Below are 16,969 nucleotides of genomic sequence, written 5' to 3'. Positions count from 1 at the left end.
CAGCTGCCTGCCTGCCTTGGGCTTGTAAGGGCCAAATTTATTATGGGGAGAGTTAATTGGGCAGCTCACCATAATATTGGGGTTCAGAAAATAATGAGAGACTTCTAGGTCCAAAGTTTCCTCCCTTCCAAACTGCCTTTTTTAGTTATTTCTACCAGACTAATAAGAAAGGAGATTAACAGCCTCTTTTCCACAAACAAACCAGGTTTTATTAATAGGAACAAAATTTACAACAAAGGTGAAGTTAATAAAGCCAGGGACAAGGGAACAGGGGAAGAGAAAAAAGAATAAGCTCCCTGGCTCTAGCAAAGACTGACTCAAACCCCAGACTTGCTTTCAGCTCAGCTAGCTCTTCTGTGATTGTTCTGCAGTTACTACCTCATTGGTCCTACAACAAGCCCTCTTGGGCTTGGCCATAGAGTGCTTACATGCCTGATGCCATTCTAAGGAATCAAGCTCTGGCCTGGCTTCCCAGAGTCTCAAAGACTCAATGAGAAGAGAAGCTAAGACAGACACAAAACACTTTCAGAGGACCAGTAAAGAAGAGCATTTTGAACTTTTCTCAAGTCATAGCTCCTCCTTGAAGTCCTCCCCAATCACTCCAAATAGGTTCCCACCCCCCAGGGCAATGAGGGTTAAGTGACTTGCCCACGGTCACACAGCTAGTAAGTGTCAAGTGTCTGGGACTGGATTTGAACTCAGGTCCCTTTGAATCAAGGGCTAGTGCTCTATCTACTGCGCCACCTAGCTGCCCCTCCAAACAGTTTTCATCTAATCCTCCTTCTATCTAATTCTCTATATATTCCACATATGTGCACCCTTACTTTTGTAATTCTTTCATCTTTTCCCCAGGGATGCTGGGTATCTACTACTAAAATGTTCCTTGAGAGAAGGAAACATGTCTCCTTCTGTAATCCCCTCAATACCCAGTGCTTGGGGCATGGAAGGTGCTTAGTAAGCACTTTTTGAATGAGCGTGGCAGAATTCTCTGGATCATAGAATTTGGTATTTGTAGCCCCAGGAAGGTCCCATGCAGGAAGAACGCCAGGGAAGTGCTCTTTCAGAAAGCTCCCTATCTATTCAAGGAGACTTCTGAATCTAGCTTATCTCTAACATCGCCCTAACCTGTGAGGTTTGGGCAACTCAGGTGGAGAAGATGATGAGATCATGCCAAAGACATGAACTAAAAGCCTCCATAGAACAGGAGCAAAATTGTCTATTTTTCAGTGATAGAGCTTTCGAGATCCAAGACTGCCCCTTCCCCAAACCTTGGTCATGACTTTCTCTTCCTCAGGTCTGGAAATCAAGCCAATCCCACTACATTTGGGGATTCCCAGATTTCCCACAATTCCCTATAATCAGCTCAGACACTGCCCCCCCAGCAAAGCCCCAAGCTTGTGAGGAATAAGTGGGGGACAGAAGACAGTGATTTCATGGGTTCCCAGTATGTTTCACCAAGGCAACTGTAAAAGCTCAGCCTATGGGAGTATAGTTTCCATCTCTCCTGTACTTACCTTGGGTATTTTCATATTCTGCTGAGTCTGGACAAAGGTTATTCAAATAATCTGTTGGAAAAAATAAGAACCAAAAGACAAAATTATTTCCCAGATGAGCTCAATCTCCTAACCCTGGGGTTGGCAACCCCATATTCTCACCCAGAGTAGGGATGCGGAGGCAAGTGAATTCTTCCAATTCAAGGACAGAAATCAATTCAGTTCAAGAAGAACATATTAAGTGTCTACTCTGTGTAAATAATTGTGTTAGGAATAGAGAATAAAAATGAAGAAGCCCCTGCCTCAAGGATCCTATATTCTTCTGGGTGGGGAAAGGGGGGGAAGTGAGAGATCACAGATATGTGTACTGAGGAAGAAAGTAAAGTTCAGGATGGATCGAGTATCCATTGTTATTAGCCTGGAGAATCAGCATAGGAACCCAAGAAGCATCATCACCACCTTCATCATCAGAGGACTGATACCATTCTCAATCCCCCACCATTAAGACCCTGATTATCATGACCAGGGTGTGGCCTCCTCCCTACCTCCTCAGCCCTGCCTCGACCCATTATCTCTGTCCCTTATTTCATCATTACCATGATCATCATCACGATGCTGCCATAGTCAGCAGCAGCAAGAATCACTCCACAAGCCATTAAAATGATACATATGGGAGGCATTAGTATTATTATCAGTGTCCTCCCCAAAACCGCCAAAGTCGTGACCATCAATGTCAGAAACATCATGCCCATTCTCACCGTCACCAGCACTATTGTCACCATCTGCACTGTCACCATCCCTATTATTATTCCCACCATTATACTTATCATGTTCACCATCACTACTTCATCCCCACCCCCCATCTATCATGCTCACCGTCATCCCTATTAGTATCCTAACCGTCCCCATTATTATGCTCTCCAATATCCCCACCACATTCACCGTCATCCCCATCCCCATCGGTCATCCCTTCTGCTGATGTCGTCATCTGAAGACAACATTCGTTGAGTAGCTGCCGTGTGCACAGAATGAGTCAAGATGCAAATTTTTCTGCCCTTGATCTTTTCACAATGGCCTTCACTTTGGCCTTTCCCAAAGCATATCTCAGCTTCCCTGGGTTTGGATTTTAGTTTCACTACTTTATGGCTACTTCTGGCCATGAATTAGCCCTGGTTTGGCCTGTGACGTAAGGGAAATGCTAGAGCCTAGGTGCATGGTCTGATATTAGCTACTCGTGTGACCATGGACAAGATATTTTACATCTTTGAGGATTAGGTCTTAGTTTCATCATCTGTAAGTGGGGAAAATAATGCTTATCCTATCTCACAAGGTTGTTGTAGAGATGGTACTTTGTAAATCATAAAGGGCTATATCATAGCTTATAAATGAAAAATGTAATTTTTATTCTTCCAGTGGAACATGTTGGCCTAATATAGGGCAGACCTAGACCATTAAATTTCACCTGGAATTGATTGTGATTTTCATGTACCCCATAACATGAGCCAAAATGCCAACATCTGATGAGGTAGGCAGAACGCTGGACTTGGAATCAAGAAGACCTGAGTTTGAATCTTGCCTAAGGTATTTATTTACCAAACAATTTACTTAACTTCTCTCAGTCTTAGATTCTCATCATTAAAATGAGGATAATAAAAGCAACTACTTCAAAGGGTTGTTGTGATGATCAAGCAAGATTTCATAAATATGTATAATACATGCGTAATGTAACATAAATACGAAATACAGTATATGTTATATTGTATAGACATGCATAATATATTAATATGCATGTAATATATACACATATAAATATAATATACGCACATATTATATATACACATACACACATATATAAAGCACTTTGCAAACCTTAAAGCACTATACAAACGTTTGCTGTCTTCATCATCACCCATAAATACAAACCAATTAACTTTACTACTCTGCTGCTGGGCTTCCTATTTCACAGGGGTCTTCAGAAAGCAGAATGCTGCTCCCAGTGGCAATGTCTACCTCTCCCCACCCACACATGCTCCCTCCTAGCCTGCACAACTTCCCTGATCTGTCCTCTGCCCATCCAGACCCGCCATGGCCGCATCCCTGGTGACATCCCCAGGCCCACCTGTGAGGAGCACTTGATACTGGAAGATGTGCTCAATCACCTTCAGGAGCTGATGCTTCACACCCTGGCCACCACTTTGAGGACTCTTCTGGTCACAAGAGAAAAGAGAGGAGAAACACTGTGGTCAGTCCCTGGTGACTTCTGAATAAAGTGTTTGCCCCAGTGTTTTCTGGCCCCCATGAATTCCACACTGAACTCTCTGTAGGTACCTCCTCCCTGCAGACCCATATCCCTCCCAATCCTCTCCCACTTTAAGGAGCTGTGATTTCATCATAGAAGCAGGTTCCAGCCCATCTACAACTGAGCCAGATGGTCTTAGAGAGTTTCTGTGGCTGAATAATCCCCCCTTTTTTTCCTGCAGGTGACCTAGTGCAACTGAAACTATCTTTCAAATCTTTTCAACTTCTCAGGACTTATGGGAACTTGGGCTCTTCAGGCACAGGCTCTGAGAGCCCAGCATTACCTCCTTGACATGGTGAGATATCACAGAGGGTTTTCAGCATCTTTTAGGATCTATCTCTAAGCTCAGCTCCTCTAGGGAACTTGCTCTGACTAACCCTGCCAAGTTCCAATTTCTACCTTATGCAAACAGTTGGTGCAGTGTTCATTAATATTTATTTTCTGGCTTGTGGCCTCATATCTCTTTCATGTTGTAGTGGCTAGAACATTAGATTTGGAGTCAAAAAGTATTGGGTTCAAATCCTGCTTCTTAGATATTTAATTGTTTGACCCTGAGCCTCAGTTTCCTTCATCTGGAAAATGGTGGTATCAATAGTTGCAGGACCTACTTTATAGGGTTATTTGTAAGGCAAGTGCTTTGTTGACTTTAAAACAACAGAAATGTTAGTTCTTACTAGTAAGACAATGATAGTGGACGTCCTCATAGAAGTAAGCTGGGGAGGTGGAGGGAGCCGGAAGTAGGGACTTTACCTCAAATTCCCGGATGGTGGCAGCCAGTTGGGAAGACTTGATGTAGTTTCCATTGAGTAGAGTCAAATTCTTATCAAACTTTACGATGTAAGCCACATGGTGGTCGAATTTTGGTGCCCGGGTGAGGAAAATGTCGGCTACCTTTGGCTGCTCTTCCCTGAAGCCATATGAGGAAAATGAAAGTAGGAGAGAGTGTGAGTAAATGGTTTAAAAATTACCAGCAAACCCCTCCGTAACATGCCATTGGACTTCCAGTCATCCCATCCTTGTCCTGTGGAAGGTTTCCTGCCTTTCATGGGAAACTAAGCTTTAATCTACTGGCTTTAGTGAGCTTCAATAAAATAATGCATGTACAGCATTTTGCAGCCTTTAAAGCATCATGTAAATGGAAGCCATCATCATCATCTCATTCTCGTTTTGGAAGATGGTATTCAGGTAGATACTGTGATAGAACAAGTCACTTTCCAGTTATTATTCTCTTATACTTAATGATATGTGGACTATTGTGAACTTGGATAAAAATAACTGCTTTTTTTGTAGGTGTATAAAAGTATTAGAATGTAAACTCATCTGTTGGCTCACTGCAAGCATCCTTGGTATCACTCCAGTAGCAAACAAAATGGTGTGAATGATAAGTATCTTGCTCTGTTCCCACATGATGTTTATTTCTCCTGCTAGTTCTCATTTTTTTTTAAAAAGTTATTTTTTGTGCCCTGAAGATTACGAATCTTTTGTAAGGTGACATAAAAACATTGTTCTTAAGTTTTTATAGACCAATGTCATGTCTGGGCATTTGGGGCCAATGTTTGGTCTATGATAATGGTCCACTTCCAGTAGCAGGTATTGATTGAATTCTCAGGTTACATATACATATACACACATATATGTATATACATTACATACATATTCTGAGAACTCAGAAAACAACTATAGGAATTTGGATGAATCCCCTTTCTCTCTCAAAAGGGTAAGGTAGGTAAGACAAACATCGAATGAACATATGATGCATAGTTCTCAAAAGAAGAATTGTAAACTATTAACAACCATATGAAAGATTACTTCAAATTGTTAATAATAAGAGAAATTCAAATAAAATATATATGCAATATAAATTATATGATATATGCAATATATAATGCATATATTCTGAGATTTTGAGGTCTGCATTTGTAGTATAGTGATTTGTCATTTGTCAGTTCACAAAATATAATGAACTTCTGATGTATAATTCTAGCCATCAGGATGTATCTTGTTAGATATTCAGTAGCTACTAAATTTTTACAATTTTTACAGTCTGCCACGATGCATTACAATTTCCATGGTTTCTTTGTGTGAACAATATTCATCACTAAATCTGGGATCTTTAAGGGTAACCTTTCTGTCATTTATTATTGTTGTTATTATTGTTGCCAAGGGTGGTTTGAACTTGTGGAAAGAACTATGGCTCTTTTGTTCTCCCCCTAACCCTCTCCAGGGATGGATTCTACTGTCTCCTCATCTGTAAAAATGAGATCTTTGCTTCAGCAGTAGATAGGACCAAGATGTCTTCTAGCTCTGCATCCTTTGAAACCTGTAGGGTCTTTTGTACTAGATCTACATTGTGTCCTAGCTGCAGAGCTCTGTTACCCCATGTACCACCCTATCCTAGGATATACGCCATATGGTATACATCGGCAAGAGCAGGGGCTGGAAGTTGGGAGACCTGACCTAGGTTTAAATCCAGGTTCCGACAATTGGTCACTTCATTTCTCCATGAATTTTAGCTTCCTCCTCTAGAAAATGGGGATAATGACACCTGCATTACTTATATTTCAGGGTTCTTATGAGGGAAATTATTTGTAGAGGACTCTCTCTCTCTCTCTCTATATATATATATATATACATATATATATGTCTCTCTCTCTCTCTCTCTCTCTCTATATATATATATATGTGTGTGTGTGTGTGTGTGTTATCATTATAATTCAAAAGCATGAGCATTAGAGGAGAAGACTGGGGACAAGAGAGTCCACTTACCAGTTCAGTATTCTCTCTTCCAGTTCACTCAGGATCTCTTGGTGTAGTTCATAGATGGCGGGAAGCTCACTCAAGCCTTGGCGCAGCTCACCTCTGGCTAGCGACTCTTCATTATCCTCTGTTTCCTCACTTAGGGCTTTCAGTATTGCCTCATGGAAATCCTGAAACCCAAGACAGCCTGTTAACAAGATGCTAAAACAATACACAATGTCTTCAACAATGGAAATAGAAAGAATAAGAAGAAAACAATAGAACTTGAATGTCATGAAATTATTATGACACCCAAAAGAAGAGATACAGAAAAGGCATTCCACTTCCCCCTCTCCCCCACCCTCTCCGGCCCTCTCCTAATTTCTCTGCAGACATGGGCAACTATAGGTGTGGAATGTTGTATATATTGTCAGACTTTTGGTAGGTGGGTTAGTTTTTCTGAGCTCTTCTCTACTCCTACTCTCCTTTTACATTTTTTGTTACAAAGGATGCTCTGTGGGAGAGAAAGGGGAAGGGATATGTTGGGAAATGTAGGTGGCATAAAAACAAAAGATATCTATCCACAAAATAAATTTTTAAAAATATATATAAGAGAGGGGACAGCTAGGTGGTACTGGATTCAGGAGGACCTGAATTCAAATCTGGTTTCAGACACTTGACACTTGACACTTACTAGCTGTGTGACCCTGAGGAAGTCACTTAACCCTCACTGCTCTGCCAAAATAAGTAAACGAATAAACAAATAAACAAACAAATGAATAAATAGATGAATGAATAGATGAATATATATAAGAGATAAGAGATGATATATATACATACACACACATATATAAGAGCATATGTGGCATGATGATGGTAAGAGCCTTAAACTAAGACTTCAGCTTTGTGGCTTATTAGCTACATGACTTTGGGCATTATAACCTTCCTGAATAAAATCTCGTATTTATAACCTGATATTGATTCCAAATCTCACTATGAATAGATTCAGTCTTCAAATACTCCTTGTAGAGTATGGCCTCTTTCCTTAAAGGAGCTGAAGCTTAGCTTTAATAAATTTAAGAAGACAGAGAAGTTAACCTCTCTAATGGGCCAGAGGTATCCCCTTAGCCGTGGATGACCGCTGAAGCTAACCAAGTAGCAGCAAAGAGAGAGAGCTGGGAAGCAGCAGAGGCTTGAGGCCCATTGGGGACCAGGTCCAGGACAGGCATGCCAGAAGCTCCTGGCAGCCCTGCAGCACCCATCGCCCCTCTGTGAGTGTGTGCCGGCCAGATGCGTTGCCTACGTGTGTCCTTCCAGTGGCACCTCATATATGCCCACTCCTCCCACTGATGGTGGATAAATTTATGAGAGGGTGTGGCTCTCACTTATTTGAGGGGAGGAGGTGCCCTGTTGCTACTTTCCTTATTATATGATTTCATTAAATGCCTTTGCTTTGAACTAATTTCATTCTCTGGATGACTAGGAAAAGCAACACATCAGGGGGTGCTCCAGGGCTGTGGGTTGGGGTGGATGGGGACCTCTTGACCCTTGGGTAGCTTTTCGTGGTGGGGGGGCTCCCACATGTGAGGGGTGTCATAGGTGCAATGTCAGTGATTCAGATGAACATACAGAAAGTTCCTTCAACAAGCCTAGTGACCGAAGACAAGGTCTCAGACCTTTGACAGATTAAAAAGCTGAAATGAAATGTTAAAAAATGACATTTACTAGAGATAAATGTTTTCCTGACATTCTTTGCAACCTCAGGCAAGTCTCTGGTTCTCCTCTGAAAAATGGGAATCATTCTGCTGCTGAGAAGGGCTCATTCAAAACTGGCTAGACTCCCCAGAGGCCTGGAATTCGAAACAGGCTTGCAGGGAAGGCTGTGCATGTTCACTGAGCCCTTCAGTGTTCTTGAGGATTGCCCGGAGGCCAGGGATTTATCCCCAGTTCCAGTGGAGGAGAGAAGGACGACCTCCAGATTGGCCAGGGCTGCAGTAGGGAAAGGTCACCCACTCCTGATAGCTAGGGAAGGAAGTGGAAACTTCAACAAGTGCCACTGTGTTCTGTTGGAGTGTTCTCTTTCCAAAAGCCACTTGGTGAGCCTGGGGCCTTCCCTGATTTCCTCCCTCCCGTCCTCTTCTCCAGGCACGAGGGGCCAGTCGCCTCAGCCCTGCCTGCCCCAGGCCCGTGGGGAGGTTCTCACACTTAGCTGGTTGGCAGAAGGGCCCAAGCTCAGGCAGCTTAGTCTAGAGAAACATCCCTTCTTTCCAGGTCTTCTCAGGCAGTGCTGGAGAGTCTTGGGTCATTGGGGGGTGGGGAGGGGGTGGGGTAGGCAGGAGAAAGGAATAAGGCAAAGGGAGTTAACTCAGGCCCTACCCCCCCCAAAAAAATCCCAAAGCCTAGTTTGGCATTGACTCAGCCTTAGGAAATATGGGCACTTCAATTCTCTGGGTCTCAGTTTCTTTATCTGTAAGATGAAGGGATGTGGATAGAAGACTTTTAAGTTTCCTTTTAACTGTAAGACCTATTTAAGAATTTCAGGCAGGATCAGGACTGGGGAGCTGATCTCTCTGGGAAGAGAAGCCTTTGACCCTCTTTTCCTATTCCAGGATCATCCCAGGCAAGAAAATCATCAAGTTACAGAAAGGAAGACCCTAGGGTTCCGGTCTTCCTACCAGCATTTTGTTGGCGAAGAGGGAAATGGGAGGGGGTGGGGACAGACCCTCTGGCTTCCCAACTGCTTCATAACCACCACAGAACCTAGAATAAGCTTCTTTCTTTCCACTTCTACAGGTGCTACCCTAGTTCAGGTCCTTCCTGACTGATTTCTGGTCTGCTCATTTCTCTCTCCCCCATCCATCCTCCACGTGCTTGCCAAGTCATTTTCCCAAAGTGGAACGTGAGTTAAAAATTATTCTCCGGGGCAGCTAGGTGGCTCAGTGGATAGAGCACCGGCCCTGGATTCAGGAGGACCTGAGTTCAAGTCCGGCCTCAGACACTTTACACACTCACTAGCTGTGTGACCGTGGGCAAGTCACTTAACCCCAATTGCCTCACTAAAAAAAAAAAAATAATTATTCTCCTGCTCAAAAAAAGTCAATGGCTCCCCAGTAGCCACAGGGTAAAGCCCAAACTCCTTCTCTGGCTTTCAAGAGTCTCCACCATCTGGTGTCACTTTCCCTTTCCGTTCATCCCCTACTTCTCTCTAACACAATCCAATTCAACAAACATGATTTAAGTTCCTACATCATGCAAGGTCCTGCTCTGTTACTTCTAAAGTGGATGAGTCCTCCTTCTCCATATATGTCCTGGGCTTTCCCACCTCCATGCCTTTCCTCATACCTTTCATGAAGACCCAGCCTGATGCCACCTCTTCCATAATTATCTCTGAGGGGCAGCTAGGTGGCGCAGTGGATAAAGCACTGGCCTTGGATTCAGGAGGACCTGAGTTCAAATCCAGCCTCAGACACTCGACACTAGCCGTGTGACCCTGGGCAAGTCACTTAACCCTCATTGCCCCACAAAACAAAAAAAAAAAACAAAAAAAAAACCCCATAATTATCTCTGATCTCTTGAAGCCAAATCTCCTTCCCCTAAAACCTTCTCAGCGTTTAGCAGTAGAGGCACCCAAGGTACAGTGGAAAGTGGACTTGGGGTCTGGAAAGACCTGATCTTGGGTGACTGTGCGCAAGTCACTTGATCTCTCCGATCCTCTTTGCTCACCTGGAACACGGGTTTAACAATAACTGCAGAGTGCCTACCTGGCAAGCTTGTTGTGAGGCTCAAATGAGATAATTACATAAAACACCTTGCTGGCCTTAGAGCAAAATATAAATGCTAATTATTATTATGACTTGTATGCCCCATCCGGCAATCATTGGATTCTGGGATGTGTTTCACCCCTTTGTCCTTGTGTCTCATCTCTTCTGCCAGATCGAAAGCTTCTGGGGGCAGAGACCAATAAGGAAGGGAAAGGGTCAGAAATGTGAAGGAGGGATTGGGGTAGCTGAGGGAGGGGGGCAGGAATAAAAATAAGAGGTAGAAAAATTGGGAAGAAGAAGAGAGATGTAGAGTAAGAGAGGCATGTATAAGAGAGAGATAGAGAGACAGAAACAGAGAAAGGGAGAGGGGAAGAAAGAGAAAGGAAAGAAAGAGAGAGGAGAGGGGGAGGAAAGAAGGAAGGAGAAAGAGAGAGGGAAGGAGAGGGAGGAAATAGAAGGAGGGAGGAAAGGGGAAAGAGAGAAGGAAAGAGGAGAGGAGTGAGAAAGGAGAGAGAGGGAAGAGGAGAGAGGAGAGAAAGGAAAGAGAGGAGGAGAAAGAGGGGGAGAGAGAAGGGGAGAATGAAGAGGAAGGGGGAGAGAGAAGGAGAAAGAGAGAGAGAAGGGGAGAAAGAATGGAAGAGAGAATCGTATTTTGGAGCTGGAAAGGACTCTAGAGGTCATTTAGATGAGAAAAAAAAGGAGTAGGAAAGAGAGAGGAAGAGAGAGAGACAAAGACAAAACCCTCCTGCAGCATTTGAAATGAAAGCAGATGATGTCATGCAAGGGACAAGCAGATGTGGAGGTTACAACGTTTCCTGCTTTGAAAACAGACAATTCTGTCCCTGTCTGACCTCCCCTTGTTGGGTTGAGTGAGGTTCTCTAAAGGGAGGCAGGGAGGGGTTGGGGGATGGATAAAAAAGTGGGAAGCAGTATTGGCTTCCAGTCCCAGAAAAAAATGAATGAGCTATGGACAAATGGTCAAAGGATATGAACAGACTCTTTTTAAAAGAGGAGACACAAATTATCAATGGTTTGAAAAGATGTTCATAATTGAAGAGACACAAATTAAAATGAATGTGAACTTCCATCTCAGGCCCATCCAATTGGCAAAAAAGGAACTAAAAGCACCCAAACTCAGTACTGGGGAAGTTGGGCAGAAACAGGTATAGTCATCCATTGGTGATGGAATTGCAGATTTATGGGATCTTTTAAAGGGTGAAATCAGGCAATATGATGTAAAAGTTTAAAAAAATAGCCCTTTTATCTAAGAATTCCATTATTGGGAATATACAACAGAAAGTTTTAAGTAAAGAGCAAAAGAGCTACATAGCCAAAGATGTTCAGTGTTATTTGTAATTACAAAAGGCTGGAAGCAATTTAACTTCCAACAGCGGGGAAATGGTTAAATAAATTGTGCCACATGACTGTAATAGAATGCTATGATGCAATTAAGACCAATAGGTTTGAGGAATACAAAGACACCTGAAAAGACTTGTATAAAGTAATGTAAGGTGAGAAAAGCCAAACAAGAGAAGAATACTATGAAGAATACATATTAACTTTCACCGTATTAGAGGAAAAGTGAATGAGAATGAATGGACAAAGGAATCGTGAAGGGGACTGGGAGAGGTTGAGAAGTGGACATGAATGAATCTAAATTGAATTCTTAATTAATAATGAATAAATCAATTTAATCAATTCAATAAATTATTAGATTGTTAAATTAATTATTAAATTGCATCGAAATTAATTTTTTTCAGATGCAGCTAGGTAGCCTGGTCAAGGAGACCCAAGTTCAAATTCAGCCTCAGGCATTTATTAGCTGTATGATACTGGGTAAGTCACTTTATCTCTGTTTGTCTCAGTTTCCTCAACAGAGAACAACACTTGCCTTGAAGGGTTGTTGTGAAGATCGAATGAGATAATATTTGCAAAGCTCTTAGTATAGTGTCTGGCACATAGTAGGTACCCTATGAATATTAGCTATTATTATTTTATAAATGTGTATTCTCTCTCTAATTTAAATGTCTTTACTAAGCAAGCTTAGTCATGCTGGTGTTCGACATTAAGTTTTTAATAAACTATTTAATTTTCAAAATGAAGCGAGCAGTTCAACCAATCCAAATCAGCCCACGCGGGCTTTCTGAAGATGGAATTCGAATAAGTTCATAATATCATAGGTAGCTAGGTGGCCCAGTGGATAGTGTATTGGAATTGGAATCAGGAAGACCTGAGTTCAAATCCAACCTCAGTCACTTACTAGCTCTATGACCCTGGGCAGCTTAATTTTAACCTCTGTTTACCTCAGTTTTTCTATCTATAAAATGAGAATAATCATAGCATCTACCTCTCAGAGTTGTTGTGAGGATCAAATGAAATAATAATTGTCAATTAGCACAGTGCCTGGCATATAGTAGGCACTATATAAATGTTTATATGATGCACACGTTCTCTCACTGTCTATGTGTTTGTCTCTGTCTGTTTCTGCCTCTCCCTCGCTCTCTTTTTCTTTCCCTCCTTCTCTCTCTCTCTCTCTCTCACACACACATAAACACACACACACACACACACACACACACACACACACACACACACACTATCCATGCCAATCCCAAGGATAGCAGCAAAAGATGACAAGACCATCCTTCCTTCTTCAAACCCAGGCTTCTTTCCCAGCTGCCCGGAGGCAGTTTCCTCTCTCTGTCACAACATCATATGTTGCCAACTGGCAGATCTCCTCATTTCCTTCTTAGGGACTTGTCTAATAAGAATCCCTGAAGTTAGGCCCCCAACTTCCTTTTGAACAAGTTTCCCAACTCTTAGCGTGCCTCCCCTGGAGGGCATCGGGCCACATGCCATCACCTGTCCTGTTGGGGCAGGGGCCTCAGCCCCTGGACACTTGGCCCTGTTGCCTGTTCTAGAAGTATGTGCATGGGGGGGCAGCTAGGTGGCGCAGTGGATAAAGCACTGGCCTTGGATTCAGGAGGACCTGAGTTCAAATCCGGCCTCAGACAATTGACACTTACTAGCTGTGTGACCCTGGGCAAGTCACTTAACCCCAATTGCCTCACAAAAAAAACCCAAAAAGAAGTATGTGCACGACCTGGTATCTTGAAGTGGTCCAGACTATTCCTTTGCTCAGTGATAATGATAACGCAGATGATAGCTCTCATTCCTCTAGGTGTATTAAGTACTCTTCACAACCACCTTGTGAGGGATACGGCAAAAACCTGATTATCACTATTTTATATTAAATGCCATGCCATCTAACCATGTTCACAATGCCAGAACATCCTCTATGGCATCTGTGACAGGTGGTCACTTGGCCTCTGCTTGGCCACCTCCAATGAGCGGGAGCTCACCACCTCTTTAGGAAGAACATTCTGCTGAAGAACAATTCCATGAAATTTCTTCCTTATATGAAGCCAAACCCCACCAGCCTTTCTCACTCTGGTTCCAGTTCTTCCCTCTGAACTCATACAGAATGCACCTGCTCCTTCCTCACCCCCTAAGTGGCAACTCTTGGTCTTGGCTGTGTGTAATTTAAGATTCTAAATGTGGATTCTAATCTGTTCCCCCAGTTTTTGGGGAAACTGACTAAAATCACTGATAAAACGAGTTTAGGTTTTTAAGGGTTTATTGGAAAATAGAAAGAAAAAGATTGAGAACAGAATTCCAACAGCCTGGCATTCCTATCTTTCCTCAAATTTCCTGTGAAGTCCTCTGCCACCGCCACCACCACCACCATCAAGTCAGGAACCCAAAAGCGCGAGAGCTCTCCGCACAGGCTCCCTCTCCTCCTCCCTGTCTCCTCCCAGAAAATAGGAGGCGCCTCAAGTTGATTGGCTGGTAGCCTTGATAGACAGCACCCATGAGCAGATGTCATTTCCTGACGCCAAGGAAAAGCCACAATGCCTCTGAGGCATTTTCCTCATGGCGGAGCTTTCCCACAGCAAGTCTCCAGTAGGTGGCATCATTCCAATCATTACAGCTGGAAGTGTGGCTCAGTGGGTAGAACATCAGACTCAGGTTCATAGGATCAAGGACATAGAGCAGGAAGGGAGCTTCCTCATGACCTAGAATGCTGCTGACACTAGGCTCAGAGGGTACATGGGTCTGTTGCTTCCTCCCTATGTCACCTTGGACAAGTCATTTCCCCTCCTCTATGCCTCAGTCTACTCATCAGCAGAATGTTGAGGGTTAGATTAGTGGCCTCTAAGATACCTTTCCCCTCTATTCTTCCGGTCCTCTGCTTCTGTGGACTCTCATGGTCGCCTTGTACTTAGTAGAGACTCAGGAAATGTGTCATGGATTGAATTCCTGAATGAGAGTATTTCAAAGGGACCAACTTATCAATAAGCAAACACATATTAAGCATCTCCATGTGCGAGCTACTGTGCTGGGGATGTGAGGGTAAAATGAAACAGTGCCTGCCTTCAAGAAGTTTGCATTCTTTTGGGGGAGCTCAGGTGTGGGAAGAGGGAGCAGATCTATTTTGTCTGACTTTGGAAGGCAGAAACAGGACCGAAGGGCAAAGTTGTCCAATGGTGGTGTGCTATGCCTTTGTGGGTAGTGAGTCTCTGGTCATCGGAGGTGCTCCAAGCACAGGATAGATGATGTCCATCAGGAATGTCCCAGAAGAGATTCTTTCAGGGGGGAAGAAGAATGGGTTATATAACCTCTAAATATCTCTTTCAATGCTTTGATTTTCTGTGAGAAGGTTAGGAAGAAATGAAATTCAGGAGGGGAAGAAGAACAGGGAGGAAGAAGAATGGGAGAGAGGGAGAGAGAGAGGGAGGAAAATGCAGGCAGGAAGGGAAGGCAAGAAGTTGGAAAGTATGGTGGATCTGAAGTTAGAAGACCTGGGTTCAGGGCTGACACAGATTCAGTCCCAGGAAGGCCTCGCCAGAGAAAGAGACCCCCAGAGCCTCTGAATCAGCTGCAGCACCAGTGTCATCTGGAACTAAGCTCACAGTCTGGTGAGAGGGCTGAGCCCTTGGCAGGGGGGAGATTACAGGGGTCTCTGCTGGTGCTGAGGTGGAACTTGGATTTTTCACCCCTGCTGGGAACCAGGAGGTAGGCTTGCGTAGCAGTGGCCCAGGTGGGGGAAGGGCGTGGGCTCATCAAAGCTGACAACCACAGCACACAGAGTTTTGCTGTCTGGTTGATTGGTGAGTTGACCTGGGGTTATCTACAGGACCAGGGAATAGGCCAGGCAAGTGAAGAACCTGCCCCTCCTTAAATCACACCACTTCAGATCTCCTGAAGCTTGGGGCAGAACAACCTGAAAACAGTGCCCCACTTTAAGGAGCTAAAAGTCAAGTAAAAGAAAGGCAAGATGAGCAGACAGAAAAAGGTGAAGACCATAGAAAGTTTCTTTAGTGACAAGGAAGATCGAAGCGCACCCTCAGAGGAGGATGGCAACATCAGGGCCCCTATATCTAAAGCTTCCAAGAAAAATGCAAATTGGTCTTAGACCATAGAGGCACTCAAAAAGGACTTTGAAGATAAAGTTAAAGAGGTAGAGGAAAAATGGGAAGAGAAATGAGGGTGATGCAGGAAAGACACGAGAAAAAAGTCAACAGCTTGAAAAGCCAAATGGAAAAGGAGATATAAGAGCTCTCTGACGAAAATAATTGCCTAAAAATTAGGGTTGAACAAATGGAAGCTAGTGACTTTATGAAAAGACCTGGGTTCAAATTCTGACTGCTATTTGCTTGTCTGTGTGACCTTAGGCAAGTCTCTCCTCTCTCCTTTGGGGCCTCAGTTTCTCATCTGTAAGATGAGGAGGTTGGAGTAGGTGACCTCTAAATCTTCCAGGGCTTTCAACTCTAAATCTACAGTCTGAGGAAGGAAGAGAGACAGACCATTATTATTTCTACACCCCAGGGAACTTCATTATGAATTGCTCTGTAAGCTTGTTTCTTGCTTGTAATTAATTCCTACTGAATTGACTTAATCCCAATGGTCTGGAGAACTGTTATCATCTTGATTAATTTCAAAAAGATTGAAACATAATAGTAATCACCATAACAATGGTTTTAACAAATCACATGGCAGCTAGAAGTCAGGACACTGGAGTTCATCTATCACACCTGATGGAGGAAGGGTCCTTGGCTGACTCTGAAATTCTAGTCCCCTGTAGCAGACTTTGAGTCTGTCACCTGGGGGAGACAACCCAGACCCTGGAGTCACCTTCCTCTGAGGGATCAGACCAGACCAGAAGCCAGGATAGACTGCTTGATGCCTCTCCACTGCCTACTCCGGTCTAATCCAAACTACTGAGCACGGCATTCGTTGCCCTTCCTAGCTAGGTCCCTGCCATTTAATCTCTCACTGCTTTCCACGCATAGCCCCAGCTCCAGCCATGCTCCATGACTCACTCTCAGGGCCCTCAACCTACTGCTGCAGTCCTTGAAACCATATGGGTTAAATGCTCATTGCTCTCTGTTTCAGGTTGTGTTGTCTCGGCACCCACCTTTAAGGGCAGAGACCTTGTCTTGTATTTCTTCTGCCCCTAGGACACAGCAGATTATCTTGGAAGGGCCGTTACAGGTCACTTAGGTCCCTACCTGGCATGAATTCCCTGTACGGTAATCCGTGGCAGGTCTCTTTTTATCTCCGAAAGCTCCTAGCACACAGTAGCATTTAATGGTTGTTGAATGAATGAATGATTGTAA

The 16,969-nt window shown here is 43.6% G+C and overlaps 1 protein-coding gene across 3 annotated transcripts in view; it reads right to left on the bottom strand.

Annotated features, from left to right (window-relative positions):
* The window catches only part of FGD5 (FYVE, RhoGEF and PH domain containing 5), a 186,227-nt gene that overhangs the window by 36,968 nt on the left and 132,290 nt on the right, over nt 1–16,969 (bottom strand). For 2 of the 3 annotated variants that reach the window (XM_043979716.1, XM_043979717.1), the window contains exons 6-9: nt 6,559–6,719; nt 4,543–4,699; nt 3,613–3,700; nt 1,515–1,565 (exon numbers count right to left, since the gene is read on the bottom strand). In XM_043979716.1, coding sequence (XP_043835651.1) covers nt 1,515–1,565; nt 3,613–3,700; nt 4,543–4,699; nt 6,559–6,719 — 457 coding nt within the window. The remainder of the gene's footprint in view (nt 1–1,514; nt 1,566–3,612; nt 3,701–4,542; nt 4,700–6,558; nt 6,720–16,969) is intronic. The other variant, XM_043979719.1, reaches the window with a different exon arrangement.

This window comes from Dromiciops gliroides, chromosome 1, assembly GCF_019393635.1.
Source record: "Dromiciops gliroides isolate mDroGli1 chromosome 1, mDroGli1.pri, whole genome shotgun sequence".
Taxonomy (NCBI): Eukaryota; Metazoa; Chordata; class Mammalia; order Microbiotheria; family Microbiotheriidae; genus Dromiciops; species Dromiciops gliroides.
Note: the sequence above shows the minus strand (reverse complement) of the source record. Positions and strands in the feature narration are given on the sequence as shown.